Source organism: Terrapene carolina, unplaced genomic scaffold (genome assembly GCF_002925995.2).
Source record: "Terrapene carolina triunguis isolate 2854851 unplaced genomic scaffold, T_m_triunguis-2.0 Scaffold706, whole genome shotgun sequence".
In the NCBI taxonomy this organism is placed as follows: Eukaryota; Metazoa; Chordata; order Testudines; family Emydidae; genus Terrapene; species Terrapene triunguis.
This window is the reverse complement of record NW_020665057.1, coordinates 1,909,881-1,930,520: the sequence shown is the minus strand read 5'-3', so window position 1 is coordinate 1,930,520 and position 20,640 is coordinate 1,909,881. Positions and strand designations below refer to the sequence as shown.

The 20,640-nt window shown below is 39.1% G+C and overlaps 1 protein-coding gene across 1 annotated transcript in view; it reads left to right on the top strand.

The window, feature by feature from the left end:
• The window catches only part of CENPE (centromere protein E), a 76,291-nt gene that overhangs the window by 31,912 nt on the left and 23,739 nt on the right, over positions 1-20,640 (top strand). The window contains exons 20-30 of the mRNA XM_026659852.1: positions 979-1,290; positions 1,493-1,651; positions 2,126-2,338; positions 3,332-3,490; positions 4,821-5,042; positions 6,733-6,891; positions 9,389-9,610; positions 10,810-10,959; positions 11,236-11,457; positions 14,510-14,659; positions 14,936-15,157. Coding sequence (XP_026515637.1) covers positions 979-1,290; positions 1,493-1,651; positions 2,126-2,338; positions 3,332-3,490; positions 4,821-5,042; positions 6,733-6,891; positions 9,389-9,610; positions 10,810-10,959; positions 11,236-11,457; positions 14,510-14,659; positions 14,936-15,157 — 2,190 coding nt within the window. The remainder of the gene's footprint in view (positions 1-978; positions 1,291-1,492; positions 1,652-2,125; positions 2,339-3,331; positions 3,491-4,820; positions 5,043-6,732; positions 6,892-9,388; positions 9,611-10,809; positions 10,960-11,235; positions 11,458-14,509; positions 14,660-14,935; positions 15,158-20,640) is intronic.

Sequence of the window (20,640 nt, the reverse complement as noted above, 5' to 3'; positions counted from 1 at the left end):
TGATAAACCAGCCCATCTAAATAAGGTCATGAAAAGATAAGTGTGCAATAGTGCAGCTTACCAATGCCAGTGCATGGGTGCTCACATGAATGTGTAGTAGCACCATGATTTGAGCACTATGGCAGTATTTCATGATGAATGGATTTTTTTAACTACATATTAAACACTCTGTAAGCCCTCACTACAAAGCAGTCTGTTAGTCAATATCCCGTTGAAGTTAATGGGAAGAACTGTGCCGTAGAACTATGATGTCACACAGATTCTTGAGCGGCAGAGACGAAACATCTGCTTCCTCTTTCATATATCATACTCTTCTTCCCATCCCATCCCACAGTCCTTCCTTTAAAATATTTTCATCTTTAACCTGGTTGTGTGGACAGGCCATCTTGCAATATGCTGAGCAGTTATCCCCCATCCTCCCTGCCTCCGCCCTGATTCCCACTAAAGTTGATAAGAGTGGAGCCAGCTTAGCGCCTCTAACTGCTACACGGTTGATTTTTTGTTCAGTTAAAAAAAATAGAAACTAAGGTCTCAAACTTGAGAATTAGTACATGCTTTAGTGTCCTCTATGGCTAAAATCCATAATCCTATTATACTGCTAAAAGTATGCAATGATAGAAAGGGGGAATTTGGCCAAAAGAATGGTCAGTGGCATAAAGATATATATATATAAATGCAATTTCTACGTAGCCTTAAAAAGCTCAACAGATTAATGTATCCATACATCATGCTCTAAATCTTGGACTTCTGGCACTGAAACTGATGCATGAGGTCATATATAGGAATGCACTTTTTTATTTAGATTGGGCAAGAATGTAATCCAGGAACTAGGATGGACAGGATGCAATTGTCAGTTAATGAAAGCTGTGCTTTCTATTAAAAGGCAAATACATACAGGGTTGGGGAAGAATGTTTGAACACAGTATTTGACTCTCCATTATAACCTTTAATATGCTTGGACTTTCTTACAAACTAAAGCTCTCCAGCAAGATCCAAGAATTGCAAGAAAAGACTGCTGAGCAGGAACAACTTCTTGGTGTGAAAGAAGAGCTCAGTCAAGCTCAGCAGAGGTTGAGTGAAATGGAGCAACTAAAAGAGAAATCAAAAACTAATGAATCTAGAATGGAGGCCGAGAGGATGGAGAAACTGGCCATTGCTCAGAAACTCCATGAAAGTCAAGAAGAGATCAAAATTCTAATCCAGGAAAGAGATGACCTAAAGCAAAAACAAGAAACCCTTCAAAGTGAGACAGACCAGCTCAAGGAGGATATACAGGAGACAATTGCAACGGTAAGAAACTCATGTTAATCAAAATGAATAATTGTGAAGCAGTGGGGAATGCTATAGAAATGCCTAGTAATAGTATTGAAAGATAAGGAATGGTGGAGGATAAGATGGAAAAGGAACCTGTAATAAAACCTCTTCCAACAGAATAGTTACTGATGTGACATGAGTTCATTTTGACATGTATAATTCTCCTCCTGTACTAAAGAACATCCTGGCACAGGAAGAACTGAGAAATGCGCAAAGCTCTCTCAAGCAGTACCAGAAGACTGTTGAGGAGTTGGAGAAAGATATTTCAGAGAAAAGATCTGAGATTCTGAATGTTCAAGATACTCTAGGAGAAACTGTTGGTGAGCTAGAGCTCAAGGTAAGATGTCAAATCAAATTTGAAAATAACACTGTCAATTCACATCTTGGTTTAAAATTTTACATTTGTGAAAATAGGTCGCCAATGCCTATCTTGCACAATCTCCTCATCTTAACCATTGTCCTTGAAACCTTCTAGTCAGTAACTGGGATCAAGAAGGGAACTCCCTCTAGGAGCTGTACCTCTACCATTTGCTCCTCTGGCTCTTCCCATATTCTTCAAATCATCAGGTCTTCAAACAAGATGTTGTTGTAGTAGTAGTAGGACATCTGTTAGCTAAATTGTGGTAAGGCTGTGGAAGGTAATTGAGCAAGTGAGGTGTAAAAGAAGGGTGGTCCAGGTCTTTTTATCATTCGTTGGGGTCAAATTCCTGCCTTGGTATTAAATAGCAGAGTGAATAAATGTCATTCATGTTTAATTTTTTCTCTAAGTCTTTGAATGAATGCTATCCTGTTGGATACCTTGTCTTTTTAGATATTGCAGCTGACTGAGGAGCTAAAACAAGTCACTTTACAGAGAGACCAACTCCTTGAAGAAAAAGTTAATATTAAGCACCCGGAAGAAAGTGATCAACTTCCTTTGCTACAAGAACAAATCTTGTCTCTTACCCAAGAAAAGACTGTATTGCTGCAAAAGTTGGAGAGGCTGCAAGTGGAAAAGAAACAGTGTGAGGAATGCACTTCACCGGTAACTATTGAAAAGTCTGATTTCCTAATAACTATTTTCCAAATTTAGCCAGCATTTGATATTATTTAATCTCTTATTTGAAGAGTAATAACAGCATTCAAAACACAAGACCTTTTTCTCCTTCTAAAGGAGTTAACTGTTCTCCAAGTAATTGTGCACATATACATTCCAGTATAAGTGTACATGTGCCCAATTCCATCAATTTTGCCAGCAGTTCCACTAGGCAACGGATGTGCCTCTTCTCTGCTCATGTGCTGAGGCAAGGGCATAAAAGGGACATGTCTGCTACCTCCCTCTGTTTTTTCTCACTGCTCATGGTGGGAGTTGGTGCGCCCGGTAACTATTGGCTTTGGTTCACCAGCTTTCAATTAATCTTGTTTTTTGTGTATAGTTAGTTCAATAGTAAAAGTTAGTTTAGGTAGTCTTGTGGGTTTGGTATGGCAAAAATCCCCAGTCTTTAAGCAGCATGCCCATGCGTGTGGCCTTTGTCACAGATAGGCACAGAAGCTGCTTAATTTGTCTGGGTGAGGAGCATGTGAGGGAGATGGACCTTATTTGTACCTCCTTCCCTATCAGAATTTAAAAACTGAGGGATTTCCACCTCAAAGTTCCTCTTATGAAGTGGGCAACTTATCCCTCTTCAGAACTGGACCCTGATCATGAGAAGACTAACTCAAGAATGCCCCTGCAGCTGCTCTGGATTCAAAGCACAAATCTGGAGACGAGTGCTGCTTTTTGTCCTCTTCAGTGACCTCCTCAAAGTGTCCCAAACATCCTTCCAGCTCTGACAGGCAATTGAAATCCCAGCCTTCACTTCATAAGAAGGCTTCCAGCAAGTCCCTTGGTGCAGTATCAAAGCCTCTCTCTCATAGGCATAGGCACTCACTAGTTCCACCTGGGGCAATACCATACACTTTGCCTCCTTCGGGGGCTGTTTGAGACTGATGTCTTCACCTTTTACGAATCTTTTTTTTTCATGTCTTTTGCTTAAAGAATGCAGAGATTCAGGAAGAACTGAAAAATGCTTATAGCTCTCTCAAACAGCATCAGGAAACTATTGAGGAGTTGAAAGGAAATATTTCAGAGAAGGAAACTCAGCTCTCCAAAGTTCAAGAGACGCTAGGGAAAACAATTAATGATCTTAAGCAGAAGGTAAGATGTAACTTATATTAAAAATTTGTTTAACACTGCCTTCTGTGTTCTCTGCAGACTTGTATTTAGCAAATTTATGATCTGTGGAATCCTAATTTCAGTTTGTAACTTCACTAAAATATGTCTTTGCCCAACATGGTACTTTGGATACTTCTGAAAAATGTAAAGGGCAGTGAAAACCTAATATAGCTAACTTCACAGCTACAAATTGAATAGGAATTGTAGTAAATAAGTGTAACTAACAATTTTGGGGTGAAATTGTGGCTCCATATGAGTCAATGTTAAAACTCCCATGGACTTCGCTAAGGGCCCGGATTTCACCCTTTAATATGTATGACAAGGCTTAGATTTTTTTTTTTTCTTAAACTATATGGAGGAAAACTTTTGATGTAGTTCTGGATCAAATGCCTACATATTAGTAAACATTCTTTAAACTATTTTAAAAAGTCCTTTTTGAGCCTCAAACGCTTAGGCTATCATGGAAAATCTCAAGTTTCTAGGAGCTTTTTTAATTCTGATGCATACATCTATTGTGGTAATATGCCTGACAGTAGCGTGTAAAACTATAAACAGGCTTGGATGGATTAGATATTTATCAGTAAGTGTCAGTAAACATCTATTTCACACACAAACCAACAAAAAAAGTCAATCAAAATTTACAGCTAAGCAAAGTAAGACGAATGCTGCTTGAGAACTTATTACTTTGATTTAAGGATATTTACTTTGTATATTTTGACGTGATGTTGGCAACTTGTTTTTAATGGTTATAAAGATTTAGCTTTTTGAATCTCGACCTCTGTCATTAAATAACTGTCTGATCCTCCGCACTATTGTCTGATGCATACCCCACAATTTCCTGAAACTATGAACACTTAAATCAGTAAAAATTGAAAAAATGCTTAAAATAAACTTCTGTCAATATAAAAAATAAAAATTGAATTTTTCTAAGCCTAACTATAAACCACTTTCATGTGGCCATAAAATTGGATTGTTGATTTTTCACCCATAAACTACTCAAATAAATCCTATTGAAAACTTTTATTAGGCTGTGATGAAATCTGTCAAATGTTGCTTTGTTTTACTATCAAAGTTTAATAATAAAGGAAATATCTCATTTAATATGGTATAAAAAACACTATTGGTAACAAACCAATGAACTTATCGGTAAATCATTCCTATGAAGTGTGCACCAAACATGGATTTTTCGTAACAAAATCGGTATATTAGGTCGAAAAAAAGCTTTTCTCACTTAAAGTAATCACAGAATTTAATGAAGCTTTTTTGTGTGCTATACTCTTGATGATCATTCCAATTCTTGTTTTCCTTTTAGGTCATTCAGCTATCTGAAAACCTGACTCTTGTTTCCTGTGAACGTGACAAACTACTAGCGGAAAAAGAACGTATTGAACAAACAATGAATGAACGTATATGTCCACAGCTGCAGGAGATCTCTTCAGTTACTCAAGAGAGAGATGAGTTTCAGCAAAGTCTAGCATGTGTTAGAGCAGAAAGAGACCAGTTAAAGATGGACATAGAGGAAAACAAAGAGAGGGTGCGTATCAAACCTCTCTTTGGGACTTAAATTTACTTGCAAATGTTCAGAATGGTTTAAACTGATTTACAGTTGAATTCCTGAAACTGACTCTTGGCCAGGATCACTCCCCCAATTACCATAGGTTGTGTTTTGCAGTCACCAGAGGGCAATCCAGATTTGACTCTGGCACCAGTGTTTAGGCACGTTCTTCTACCTGTTAACAAATGTTCTTACAACTGTAGAAGTACACACTTAGTTTCTATAACAGCATATAACAACAGTGATTCTGCATTTAACTTTGAATACAACTGTGTAGAATAATCCATGTTTAATGGTAACAGGAGATTTGAGCTCCTGGATAATTCAGTCCAGGTTGAGTTGGATTAGGGGAGAGGTTAGTCCCAGGAAGGAAACCAATTGGCAACACATTTCCCCCCCGCTCTAATATTAGAAGTAAAACAATGCCATGATCTCTCAAAGCACAGCATATGTACGCAGCAGATACTGAAGTTGATGCTTTGTTTTATCTGTGATTGTGTTGTACCTGGCTTCATCAATCCTACCTTGTCTGGAAGCAGGTATTAGTGAAAGGCTTCACCTTGCAACTGATGAAAATCAGATTCTGAAGTTAATGGAAGCAAAATAACAAGCTATTTTCTATAAGTTCACTAAACTCTGGTCAGAAATAATAAGTTTTAGGGAAACTTACCAAAGACTGAACTGGAATCACTGATTTTAACAGGAATGGGGAATTGGAGTAGCCCGAATATTTCAGTAGGGTAGCAGAGTAGAACTCCTGATGGATATTAATGGCTTCAAGTTTTAAAGTGCTGAGATACTTTTGTGTACACAACAGGTGCAAGTGCACAGACCCGAGTAATCAAATTATTCTTCCATTCAGATGTTGATCTTAATAGAACAGCAACTGTAAGCACATACGTACCTGTTCCATGAAGTGTACTGGTGCGAGACTCTTTGCTACTTACCCAGCGTTAGAACATTGAGCTTGAGAAAATTCTTGCTGTGGTCATGGAGCATGGACTCAGCGATCTCTTCTGATTATATTCAGAAAACCATCTGAAAGGCAACCTCCTAGTACCCAAATTTACTAGTTTGTCTTAACTGTACATCTATATTCTTATTTGCCTTTTGAAGTTGGCAATGATTACATTTCCAGAAAGAGAGCCACCGTGTCCTTCTGGAATCCTTAGAGGTGGGAGGTATTGAAAGAGGATAAACTGAATTTTCATGGCTTTCAGATAGCAGACTTAATGGGTATGTTCTCTTTTAGAACCCTTGAGCAGTTGTGCTTACACCTTTTTTATAGTTCCAATTTGATAGAATACAGCGAAGTCTCTTATTAGGTATCATCATGTAGTGCAGGGGTTGGCAACCATTCAGAAGTGGTGTGCCAAGTCTTCATTTATTCACTCTAATTTAAGGTTTCGCGTGCCAGTAATACATTTTAACGTTTTTAGAAGGTCTCTTTCTATAAGTCTATAATATATAACTAAACTATTTTATGTAAAATAAATAAGGTTTTTAAAATGTTTAAGAAGCTTCATTTAAAATTAAATTAAAATGCAGAGCCCTCCGGACCGGTGGCCAGGACCAGGCAGTGTGAGTGCCACTGAAAATCAGCTTGCATGCCACCTTTGGCACGCGTGCCATAGGTTGCCTACCCCTGATGTAATGTCTTGTGTTTCAGTCTTTGAAAATTCAGGCAGAAATGGAAAATCTACAGGAGGAGCTGAAATGTCAGAAAGAGCAGGTTGATGCCCAGAAGAATGTGATGATAGAGAGAGAAAAGGAGTTGTTGAAGACAGAAGAAAAACTAACAGAAGAAACAACACAACTTAAAGAGAAGGCAAGTACTGTAGCAAGACAGCAAGGACTACTGCCTACCTTTCCTTTCCAGGATAAAGAACACTTACACAACGTACTGGACAAGTAGCTTTTTGGTTATCTTTGCTAGTACTAATAACTTCTTATGGGTGAAGTTCAAAAGTCTTTGGCATGTTTTCAGGACAATGGGAGCTGGCTGGATGCTGAGCACTCCTGAATATCTGCCTCACAACTGTCTTCATCCTGATACCTTGGATCCTCTTCCTGCTTGCTCCTATAGGAAGATCCAAATCCTGAGCTTGCTGTCGGTCTGTCATGAAAGTGATTGAGATGTCACCCACAGATGACATGAACTATCGGAACTTGGTTAAGAAGCACAAAAATGAAAATTTTCATTTTTATGCTTCTTAGCCCTATATAAAAATATAAATAACTCTGTTGCTTACAAGAAGTTCCAGAGAGAGGACAAAAATTATGTCTAACATTAAACCAGACAAAAGAATGGCCCTAATCCCAGGGAAAATATCTTCCTGGTGTTTAAGGACTCCCATCCTGTGTCATCTAGTAGTTTCTATACTGACTACATCCTCAAAGATAACACTAAAATTGAACAAAAGCATAACAAAACTGTAAATTATAGTGCAGGCAATCAGATGCTGGTGCATCAGTGGTCATGCTCACAAAGATGCATCCATTCCTTCAAATGGGAACTTTTTTTCCAAAGGACCTTGTAGAACAAGAGATAGGAAGTACTTAGTACTCATTCTTTTTAAAGGTAAAAATGTCATGGTGCTGTGAGTTAAAAGTGACTGCCTTTTCTCTAAGTAAGGACATTCTGTCAGTAGTGAAGTAAACCTACTTGGCAGCTTCCTACGTGGAGTCTGTATCCTTCAGCAAGGGTGATATCTTCTGGTTAGCTCGTCAGTGGCCAGCTGTTGTTAGGACAATGGACAGGAGAGAAACACTCCAAAAGAGATCAGTTCAGTACAAGACAGTTGAACATGAACTTGGGTATCTGACTCTTTTTCTCCTTCCTTTCAATTCTGAAACTTCATTCCTTCAGAATATGCAGTGGTGTTATATCCTGGAACCAACATGGTTACTAGAGAGAAACGGTGGGTGAGGTGGTTACCTGAACAATTTTGGGACCCTCCCCTTTCCCCAGGTCCAGTGGCCCTCTGAGTTAGTGGGACCTTTTCCCAGTGAAAGCGCCTTCACACAGTAATACCCTTAATCTATATTTATTAGCAATTAATCAACAGAATACACATGCCAAGCATTCCAATGATCACCACTCCATAAAGCAGATTGAGTTCTCCTGATGGCCAGTCAGGATCGAATTGTCTGGGGCTCCGGCTTCTGCACAGTATGGTGTCATGCAGTGTATCCAAGTTCTAGCAGCTTGTTCTTGAGCTGTCTCCCAGAGTTAAATTCCAACTAGCTTTTCTTCTGATTCTTGTATATAGTTAAAATGAGTGTTTCTTTTATTTGTACCTTAACCAATTATTTTACTCAAAACGTAGCTATGCAAAAAAAAATTAATCAATCATTTTACATAATATGACTATACAGAGGGTCACATGCCTAGGACCTGCCTACTCATATATCTTTTGCATTTTTTAAAGTTTGTTAAAACATCTCAAGGTCTGCTTATTTTTATGACTTGGTGGTGGGATGCACTCTCAGGGTAGGAATGCTTAATCAGCAGTAGATCGTGACTCCCTGCTCTTTCAAAATATTCTCTCTAATTTCTCAAAATAACCCCTAATGGGCTATTTCTCTAGCAACAGCAAAACCTCATAATTTGTACTTATCCTCAAAAGCAACTTCTACCAAGAAACTCTCTCAGACACCAGTAAAAAATTTTGCTGAAACTCAAGATTTTTTTTTTTTTTTTTACCTGTTAGTAATGCTGCAGCTGGCATTTTGTTTTATCTGTCTAAGCCAAGGCCAAATTTTCCTGACTATAGATTTTTTTTTTTTTCTAGTTTATGGTGGCTGAGCATACAAGATGACTCAGGGGTCATGTCAAGTCCAAGTCTGTCCCAACAAAGAAATATCTTTTATTGGACTGACTTCTGAACCTGAAGGACCTGAAGAATAGCTCTGTATAAGCTCAAAAGCTTGTCTCTCTCTCTCTCTCTCTCTCTCTCTCTCTCTCCAACAGAAGTCAATCCAATAAAAGATTACCTCACCAACCTTGTGTCTCCCTCAGAATATGGCAAAGACATTAAGTCAAAGAAAAATTTCTTGCCCACTGTGTGTAAATGTTTTTGTTGGGCTATCAATTTTAGTTACATTTCAAAAGGTAATCTGGTGTGGCAACTCAGTTATGTGTTTATAAAGAAAAAGAGAGGTAAAATTTTATTTTTAGACTTTTTGACTGAATGCTTACATCTGTTCACCATGCTGTTTCCTGTAACTTTTACCGGAATGGTAAACTTTGGGGGGTACTATTTATATGAACATTTGTAAACCAAACAAAATTACAATATGTATTCCTTGTATGTTTTTAATAGATAGAAAAGTTGAATGAAGAATTAAACCTAGTCTCTGGTGAAAGGAATCAATTGCTGAGTGAACTGAGAGAAAAGACAGAGGGCGAGAATGAACGTATTCAGCAACTGGAGGAACAGAGTTCCTCATTAACAGAGGAAAGAGACAAACTCCAGCACATGCTGGAGACTGTTAGAGCAGAGAAGAACAAACTCGAGGTGGACCTTCACGGAAGCATTGAGAAGGTACAGCAAGTGCTGAGTAAATTGTAAAAATATTTGTAAATGTGTAGTGTTTGATTCTTGTAGCCCTCCTGATAGGCCTAGAGGCATCTGACACCAATACCCATCTTAATAGTAATTGTGCTTTTAAGAACTCAATAGTTAGAGATGCTTTCATCTTTATCTAGGACTCAGTGCCTGGGTGAAAGGATTGGTGGTAACTTAAATGTGTGGTAGGCTTAAGGTATGTAAAATTGTGGAAAATCCATTATAGTGAGACATAGACTGGAAAATACAATGATACACTAAGGTTTGTGTTGAAATGATGTTTATGAACACTTCTGTGGCTGCACAGCTTCTCTCCTTATTCATGACCAACAGGTAATGCTTCTTATCTATGCAATTCACCCAGAGTGAAAACAGGAATGATTCTGCAAATCTTTAACATGATAGTAAAATGTTGACCAAAAAGATACAAGAGTTCCTTACATCAGTTATTTCCTGGTAGTGGACATCCCTAGCCAATTGTCTCTAGCAATTGGGATTGCTGGTACTGTGCATCAGTGTCCTATGAATGAGACTCATCAGGATGTGTCTCCAGAATCTTCTTTTGAGGACATGCACTCACTTGCCAGATGCAATGCAAAACTAGGTGACACACCCGAATTTTGCATCTAAAAGTGTCTTTGTGGGCAGGTATAAATAACTAACATACTGACAGCCAATCCAATTGTCACTCCATTCCCTTCCAACTTACTATCGAAGCAAGTCTCACAGGATGGGGAGCATGCCTGGAAGACTAACTTACAAAAACTCAAGTACACATCCTTTTAGATCGCTTTAACTGCTCTCAGATGTGTGTATGAACACAAACATATACATGACCATAATTGGATAAGTAACCTCTTACCTATCATCCTTCCTAGTCTACTCCTACTCTTTTCCAGTCACTATCCTTGTCCTCACTTGCCTTGCAAAATTGGCTAGGATTGTATTTGCAAGATGAGTCAATGTCCTTTTGGAATTCCTAGAGGAATTTAGCATGGGAAGTGTTAGCTGAGAATAAACTGAATTTTCAGGTTTTCCAAACAGCAGACTTAATGAGTACGCTGACTTTTCTCTTTCAAAACCCCTAAAATGACCAAAATTGTTTCTTTGTGGTTTGATATTGATAGACTACAAGGAAGTCTCTTAAAGATCATCATGTAATTCTTGTGTTTCAGTCTGTAAAAATTCAGGCAGAAAGAGAAAATCTACATGAGGAGCTGAAAAAGCAGGTTGATACCCAGAAGAACTTGATGGTAGAGAGAGAAAAGGAGTTGTTGAAGACTGAAGAAAAACTAACAGAAGAAACAACACAACTAAAAGAGAAGGCAAGTGTGATACCAAGAAAGCAAGGACTGCTGCCTAGCTTTCCTTTCCAGGATAAAGAACATTTATCCAATAAGTTACTTCCTATAATTTACTAGAGATGAAACTCCTGTTCACTCTACCTATTGTTAGATGTTATGACTGAATGCTTGCCTGAATTTGTTCAGTGCCATTTCCTGTAGCTTATTAGAGTGGTAAATTTGGGGGATACTGTAACTTTGTTTGGTTTTTACAAACTTTCATACAAAGAGTATGTATTCTTTTTTATGTTTTTATAGATAAAAATGTTGAATGAAGAATTAAACCTAGTCTCTGGTGAAAGGGATCAATTGCTGAGTGAACTGAGAGAAAAGACAGAGGGCGAGAATGAACGTATCCAGCAACTGGAGGAACGGAGTTCCTCATTAACAGAGGAAAGAGACAAACTCCAGCACATGCTGGAGACTGTTAGAGCAGAGAAGAACAAACTCGAGGTGGACCTTCACGAAAGCATTGAGAAGGTACAGCAAGGGTCAAGTAAAGTGTAAAAATATTTAAGTGTTGTGTTTCATTCTTGCAGCCCTCCCGATAGGCCTAAAGGCATCTGACACCAATACCCATGTTAATAGTAATTGTGCTTTTAAGAACACAATAGTTAGAGATGCTTTCATCTTAATCTAGGGCTCAAAGCCTGAGTGAAAGGATTGGTGGTAACTTAAATGTGTGGTAGGCTTAAGGTATGTGGAACTTCCATTACAATGAGAAAACTTGAAGTTTATGCACTGATACACTAAGGTTTGTGTTGAAATGATGTTTATGAACACTTCTGCGGCTGCACAGCTTCTCTCCTTATTCATGACTAACAGGTAATGCTTCTTATCTATGCAATTCACCCAGGGTGAAAACAGGAATGATTCTGTAAATCTTTAGCATGGTAGTAAAATTTTGACCAAAAAGATCCAATCGTTCATTACATCAGTTATTTCCTGGTAGTAGACATCCATAGCCAATTGTCTCTAGCAATTGGGATTGCAGGTGCTCTGCATCCGTATCCTATGAGTGGAACTCATCAGGGTGAGTCTCCAGAATGTTCTTTTGAGGATATGCACTCACTTGCCAGATGCAATGCAAAACTAGGTGTCACACCCAAATTTTGCGTCCAAATATTTCTTTGTGGGCAGGTATAAACAACTAACATACTGATAGCCAATCCAGTTGTCACTCCATTCCCTTCCAACTTACTATCGAAGCAAGTCTCACAGGATGGGGAGCATGCCTGGAAGACTAACTTACAAAAGCTCAAGTACATATCCTTTTAGATCACTTTAACTGCTCTCAGATGTTTGTATGAACAAAAACATAGACATGACCATATGAGGTCAGACCAATGGCCAGTAGAGGTCAGTATGCCATTTGACAGTGGCCAATACCTACTGCTTCAGAAGAAGGTACAAGAAATGATGATGTAGGGAGCAATTATGGAATAACTTGCCTTTAGGACATGTTTGCTCCTACATCCTGTTGGAGATTAGTTTATCATCTCGAAGCATGAGCAGTTTATCTTCTGTCCAAAATCAGGGTGTAACCACAGTTCAAAGCCTCTTGCTAGAAATGGAAATAATTTACAGGGTAAAGACAAATGTACTGCCTTTCAAGGCAGTTCACATAAAGGATACAGAAAAGAGAGCTGAATTCCTCCACTGGCCTAGAAGGCACTTGTTTGGGCTTGATAGATAGTCAAGAAACATCCATTGCACCTGCAAAAAAGATCAGATCTCTAGAAGCAGGGACCCTTTCTTCATCTGGGTCTGTACCACCTAGTGTTAATAAAATGGGAAGTTGAGCACAAGAATTTCGTTAGCCTTGGCTCACTGCTGCTTTGTGCTACCTAGACAGAACTCAGTCAGGAAACTTCGTTCATTGAACTGGTCGAATTTTGTTTTTTGGCTAAGGAGAAACAAATCTTTGTTTGTACAGTGCCTAGCTCAGTGGGAGCCTGGCCTGTATATGTTGTTGTTATCAAATAAATAAGTTCTGGTGATCTCAGCTACACTAGTTTGTCTGAGATGGTCGTTTGAAGTCCCACAACCAAGAACTATAGAAGGTCGGTAACAGGCCCTAGCAGTGTTCATTTAGGTAGGCACATCAGACTCCCCATATAGGTAAAATGTCAAGATGATGGATTAGACAAGTGTATGGCTAGCCTCTCTAGTCACTATTACCTCCTAAAGGTATGGTGTAGAATAAGTTCTATCTGTATCAGAACCACACTGCTGTTGTCGTGAGGAAAAGGTCATAGCTCCAGAAACCTTTTGACCCAAGGTAAATTCTTCTTTCCACAATTCCTATGAAATACTTCTCCCATTCTGTTCCAGTCCTTTGCACCCCTTTGGAAGTTTGTGGCATAAGAGGGCCTTCTTAGAGTTCCAAAAATATATATCAAACCTATTGAGTGCATGTGCCAATTGTAGCACGTTGATCTCATTCTATCCAAAATGCCAGGGCCGTGACACTGCTGCAGATGAGAAATTAAAATCCTACACCAGTTGGTATGGATCTGTAAGCATCTGGAAGAACATACCTGGAATCAGGACTCCCTATATGGAGTCCCTAGTGGCATTTTGGAAGTAGGGGGTGTCGGAGCATGGTCCGAGGAAGACTTTGCAAAGTGCACTTCCATTCCTTTGTAGAGGCATCCTTTGGTAGGAAGGGGCTACTGGATTCATTCACAAATTATTTCTAAAATTACAAAGCTTTTGCTATGTATGTGGGGCACTTCTATTTCTACCTGTTACTCTACCATAATGCCTGTTAACCTTCCCACACCATTTCTGGGAATCACTGCTTGCTACTTCCCATTAGTGATGAATAAAGAGAAGTTGTGCAGCAGAATGAGAAATTTCTTATATGATTTTGTCCTGCTAGCAGCTTCTCTCCTTCAACCCAACTGGGTGGTCTGACAAATGACCGGAGTACAGTTTGTAACAAATTCCTTTTAGAAAAATATTTCAGACTTAAACATATAGATGCCATAAGGTTAGTTAATTTAATTTCAAGGTGTTGCCTTACAAATGCTGATGAGTGAGTTGAAGGCCAAGGCTTAATCCTAGAGCTTCCAGTAACAACGCTGGACTTCCTTCAAATTCCATGTGTAAGAGGTACTATAGTAATGAATTTAGAGAAGCGACTAACAAAATTATCAAGAATTTTTTTATCTCTTCTGATACTTACAGAGAACAATTGGATAAGCAACCTCTTACCTATCATCCTTCCTAGTCTACTCCTACTCTTTTCCAGTCACTATTCTTGTCCTCACTTGCCTTGCAAAATTGGCTAGGATTGTATTTGCAAGATGAGTCAATGTCCTTTTGGAATTCCTAGAGGAATTTAGCATGGGAAGTGTCAGCTGAGAATAAACTGAATTTTCAGGGTTTCCAAACAGCAGACTTAATGAGTACGCTGACTTTTCTCTTTCAAAACCCCTAAAATGACCAAAATTGTTTCTTTGTGGTTTGATATTGATAGACTACAAGGAAGTCTCTTAAAGATCATCATGTAATTCTTGTGTTTCAGTCTGTAAAAATTCAGGCAGAAAGAGAAAATCTACATGAGGAGCTGAAAAAGCAGGTTGATACCCAGAAGAACTTGATGGTGGGGAGAGAAAAGGAGTTGTTGAAGACTGAAGAAAAACTAACAGAAGAAACAACACAACTAAAAGAGAAGGCAAGTGTGATACCAAGAAAGCAAGGACTGCTGCCTAGCTTTCCTTTCCAGGATAAAGAACACTTATCCAATAAGTTACTTCTTATAATTTACTAGAGATAAAACTCCTGTTCACTCTACCTATTGTTAGATGTTATGACTGAATGCTTGCCTGAATTTGTTCAGTGCCATTTTCTGTAGCTTATTAGAGTGGTAAATTTGGGGGATACTGTAACTTTGTTTGGTTTTTACAGACTTTCATACAAAGAGTATGTATTCTTTTTTATGTTTTTATAGTTAAAAATGTTGAATGAAGAATTAAACCTAGTCTCTGGTGAAAGGAATCAATTGCTGAGTGAACTGAGAGAAAAGACAGAGGGTGAGAATGAACATATTCAGCAACTGGAGGAACAGAGTTCCTTATTAAAAGCGGAAAGAGACAAACTCCAGCACATGCTGGAGACTGTTAGAGCAGAGAAGAACAAACTTGAGGTGGACCTTCACGGAAGCATTGAGAAGGTACAGCAAGTGTTGAGTAAATTGTAAAAATATTTGTAAATGTGTAGTGTTTGATTCTTGTAGCCCTCCTGATAGGCCTACAGGCATCTGACACCAATACCCATGTTAAAAGTAATTGTGCTTTTAAGAACACAATAGTTAGAGATGCTTTCATCTTTATCTAGCGCTCAAAGCCTGAGTGAAAGGATTGGTGGTAACTTAAATGTGTGGTAGGTTTAAGGTATGTGGAAATGTCGAGCGTCCATTACAATGAGACATAAACTTGAAGTTTATACACTGATACGGTAAGCTGTGTTGAAATGTGCTTATAAATAATCTTTCGGAAATACTTTGAGGCTGTATTTTCAGGTAGTCACTTAAGTTGCAGAATAGGGCAATATACAGAAGTTAAATTGATTTTAAAACATCCAGTGGGTTTTATATTCACTTCATTTCTTTTCATTAAGTGAGTTTAGTGTTTATAAGTGGCAGATTTGTAGCACTAGGAGCTAAAGCACTCTCTTTCATCTACAAAACACATACTGGCCAGGCAGAAGTTTCCCATCACTGTTGTGGAGAGACCATCCTTTAAGATGAGGCTATTTCAGTTTTCATGGCCAAACATTCATCACAGGCCCTCTGCTGAGATGGCCAGTTAGAATAGTTATAGACTCAAGGAGCCCATCTATTAAGCTTAACAAAGAGGAGATTAAAGGGTGAATCAATTAGTTTATAAGTACCTACATATGGAAAAATATTTAATAATGGCCTCTTCATTCTAGCAGTGAAAGGTGTGACATGATCTAATGGCTGGAAGCTGAAGGTAGACAAAATTTAGATTGGAAATAATGCATTACTTTTTTGACAGTGAGATTGATTTATTTATTGGAACAACTTATCATGGGTCATGGTGGATTCTCTATCACTCCCAAATTTTAAATCAGGATATTTTTCTAAAATATATACTTGGACTTATTTTGGAAGTTTTGTTATGGGCTGTGCTAGACAGGAGGTCAGACGAAATTATCACAATTATCCATACAAATTGTGTGGATACTATCTGTTCCGAATTAGGGTCAGACCATGGGATAGGTGTTCAGTAATAACTTCAGCTCATTAATGACATCCCCTTGATTTCTGTCAATAATAGCAGGCATGCTGGAATCCTGTTTAGTCTTCTGAGGTGTCCAGTCCACCTAATGCAGTCTATTTTAAGAGTCAGTTGTGCTGTATTAATGACCCATTATGTAGATACTTATTTGCAATGTGTCGGAGGTTTAATTATAATACTGCATTATAAATGTCTTTATTTTTATCAAAATAAAGATATTTTGAAGACCACTTGGAGAGAACACATGATCAATAGGATTAATATGTGACTCAAATCCAGGAACTTCAGGGTGGTACTGATTTATTGTAGGGCCTTGGGCAACTTGCTTTGTCCCACTGCCATACATTACCCATCTGTAAAATGGTGATTAGTACTTCACCATATCCCTGGAATACAAGTCAGTCTTGTTTGTAGAACATTTAGCACTTGTATAATTCTTTACATTGTCAAAATATTACTTACAACTGTTTTCCATTGGCATTTTGTTAGTTGAAGATTAAATTAAATCAAAACTAGATTCTTCTTCCACTCTAAAATGGCAGACCAGCCTAGGAAAGCATGCCTGCAGAGAGTCACTGCAGACCCTCAAATCTTATTTGCCAGACTGCTTAGAGTCCCATATTCCAGCACTTCACTGCAAGTAACCTACCTTTCTTTCTTGGTCCAAAATCCCCTCAAAAGTCTGACACACTTTATATACTCTTCACACACTTATATTTAACTCAGTCATACCAAGCAGTACAAGAAATCAGTATTTGTTTATCACCTACAGTGCAAAAGGTAAAGCCATTGGTAAGCTTTGATTGGCAATGGATTGGGTTTGTATAGCATAAGCCTACAAAGCATCAGGAAACAATGGGCAGCAAAGGCTACTGTACAAAGGACATGTAATTCAGGCTTAGTGGAAATGATGCAAGGCCACAGTTTGGTTGTCAGGTGCTACAAGGACAACCTTCAAACATCTGAGGTGCCTCCTCAGGTGCAGGGTTCTCTAATCAGTAAATCCCTCAAGTAACTCCCTCATGGCTCTTGAGGGATCACTTCCTAGGTCTTCTTTACACCTCCTTCCCCTTCTCTCCCCCCCAATCACTACACCCCATGCTGGAAGACTAGTGGAGTTAATATGAGTGAAAAATTCTTACTTGCTAACTTCTTGTAAAATGTCTCTACCAATCTGTCCTGTCCAATGCCAGTTAACTGTCTCGATAAAGGCTTCAAGTTAAGCTAATTCCATTTTTCTCTGCATGGTGTTGATACGTTGGGGGATGGGGAATCACATTTTGAGACCTGACCTCATACTAGGAACGGACTGAAGTTTCCAACTTTTTTCCTCTGGTTTAAGAATCTTATACAGCTTTGGAATCACTTGTCAGGTTGGTAGGACTAATGTCCCCAGTGTCAACTTTCAAACATTTGAGCTGCACTCAGTAGGTGAGGAGAGGACAATCTATCAGGGAGGAGTAGGGGAGACATTATTAGAAATAAGGATGCTTGCAGGTAAGAACTGTTCTATTCCAAAGCACAAGTATACAGTAACTCCTCGCTTAACGTTGTAGTTATGTTCCTGAAAAATGCTACTTTAAGCGAAACGATGTTAAGTGAATCAAATTTCCCCATAAGAGTTAATGTAAATACGGGGGGTTAGGTTCCAGGGGGGGAAATTTCGCCAGACAAAAGACTTCCTTTCTTTCTTTTTTTCTTTCTTTCTTTCTACACGCACACACATACACAGTATAAGTTTTAAACAAACAATTTAGTATTGTACACAGCAATGATGATTGTGAAGCTTGGTTGAGGTGGTGGAGTCAGAGGGTGGGATATTTCCCAGGGAATGCCTTACTGCTAAATGATGAACTAGCATTCGGCTGAGCTCTCAAGGGTTAACACGTTGTTAATGTAGCCTCACACTCTACAAGGCAGCACAAATTGAGGGAGGGGAGACAGCATGGCAGAGAGAGACACACTGTGTGTGAGAGAGAGAGAGATGCGCATTGCCCCTTTAAGTACGCTGACCCCACTCTAAGTACACTGCCTTTTTAAGTAGATCAGGAAGTTGAGACAGCATCTGCTGCCAGCAAGTTCCCTCCATTCTGAGCCCTGTCGTGTCCCTCCCCTGCTCTGTGGAGATATGGTGTTTCTGCCCTTGTCCCCCCGTTCCTTTACCCCAACATTAGCACCCCTCTTCCCTCTCCCCCCCCACTTGCACAGCAAGCAGGAGGCTTCCGTGAGCAGTTCCAAGGCAGAGGGCAGGAGCAGCACGTGGCAGTGGGAGGAGGGACAGCTGAACTGCCCGGCAATTGATAGCCTGCTGGGTGGCTGCTGCAGCCACTTAGGGGAGCTGAGAGCTGATAAGGGGGCTGCTGGTCCACCCTGGTTCCAAGCCCCCACCAGCTACCTCCAACGGGCTGCTCTTTCTGCAAGCGGTGGACAAAGCAGGCGGCTTCAAACAACGTTATAAGGGAGCATTGTGCAACTTTAAACGAGCATGTTCTCTAATTGATCAGCAACATAACGAAACAACGTTAACCGGGATAACTTTAAGTGAGGAGTTACTGTACTTCCTTGTGAAGGCAAAAATATACCAATGTTAATGGCAGGTCAATACATTTTTGTATAGCTCTGTTTTTAGCTGTTCAAATTTTAGAAGGCAGTGTGAAGAAAATGTGATTTTTGTTTTTCCTGCTTCAGGCATTTCAAAAATCTATTAATCACGTTGTCACAGTGCCTCAGTGGGTCACAGCTGAGAGTGCCAGATTCAGGACAAACTGCTGAGAAATAGGGCAGACTCACCCCGAAACTGATGGTTATTTTATCATAAGTTTATTTCAAGCCTGTAACAAAAGTAAACTTCTGTCTCATCACACTGGTTAAGAAGAAGTCAGAAAGGCAGTCTCCTTAGGCATCTCAGCCCTTGTCTTGTTACCCTAACCACTGGATTTTATGATGAGTCGTTACTGAAAGCCAGTTTTATCTAATATAATCTCAAGAGATGAACCACTTGGCCAAGTCAGTATACAACTCAGTTCTTGCCAAATAATCATGCTGCCGCCAATCCTTTAGTAACTAAAATCTAAAGGTTTATTAATAAAAGAAAATGAGAGTTTAAATAATAGATCATATACATTCAATAATTGCAATATCCTTACATCAGATTTGTAACAGTGATGTTAGACTGCTGACTTGTAAAGTTTCTCTGGCAACTTCCAAAAGATTGGAAGGTCCTCAGTCCAATGTTGTAAATCCACAGTCCAGAGAATCAGGGCAGGAAAGAGGCAAAATGGAGTTATTCCAGGGGTCATTTATACCCTTTGCCATGTGCCTGGAAACTTTCTGTTTCAAACAAAGCTCACAGCCCAGTCTGTAGAAAGTTACTGGCACAAGGTGGAGTCCAGGGTCACATGAGTATATCACATGTCCTTGCAAAGCTTGATGACTCAGGGGGTAGCCATTGGCCCTTTGGAGGCTGAGCAAAAGTTTCTTCTATGGGCAGAATGAGTTTCTTCTATGGCCCATTGAGAGCAAAGTGTCTTTGATGGGCCATGAAACTTGAATAGTCCATTCACAATGTGCTGACTAGACTGGATATAAACTACCTTGTGGGTGTTACCTCCAGGAAAAAAAAAGACAGTTGTGATACAGGTACATAGCCAATATTCATACTTCAGATACAGTGATAACTGGATTTAAACAGGATCATATTTAGCAAGTCGTAACTTTTCCATTAACACCTTATATGACACACTTTGTACAAGATTTGTTGCAATTGTCTAACAGTGGTAGCATCAATGATATACATGGTCTCATTTCAATCATATAGTATCACACAGGTACTCTGTGGGAGGACTAAAGAGCCAGGAGTCAAAGCAACACTTGTATAGCTTATCCATTCACTCTTTTGCCTCTTCACTTCCATTTTGACCTGTAACATTCAAGCTATTCAACTTGTGCTGTCTCCTCAGGTGACACAAAACTCACAGAATAGTTTTAAATTTGTAGTGACTTCATTCAATGGAATATCTGGTGTAGATAGGCCAATAAAACTAACTATAAACATCGATACCATCACCTACCCCTCCTTCTCCTTTCTTATTTCCTTTCATTATTTGTTCTGAGTTTGCAGTAGATGAAGATCCACTACACTGAAGGTTGGTTGGTTTTTTTGGTTGGTTTTTTAACCGCCTCTTCACTGGTGACCCAAGTCAAGATTTAAGTCTAAGTCTCCAAGGGGGAAATGCTAACCCACAAAATTGATATAATTACTTTAGCTCCAATTCTTAAATCACTTTGAGAAGGAGAAGGTTTAATTCTGAAATGTCTTTTGTTTCTAATCATCTTTAAATCCTACCTGGAAAGGAGCAACTTAAAAGGTGGTGTTGGATGGGTGTTTGTATGC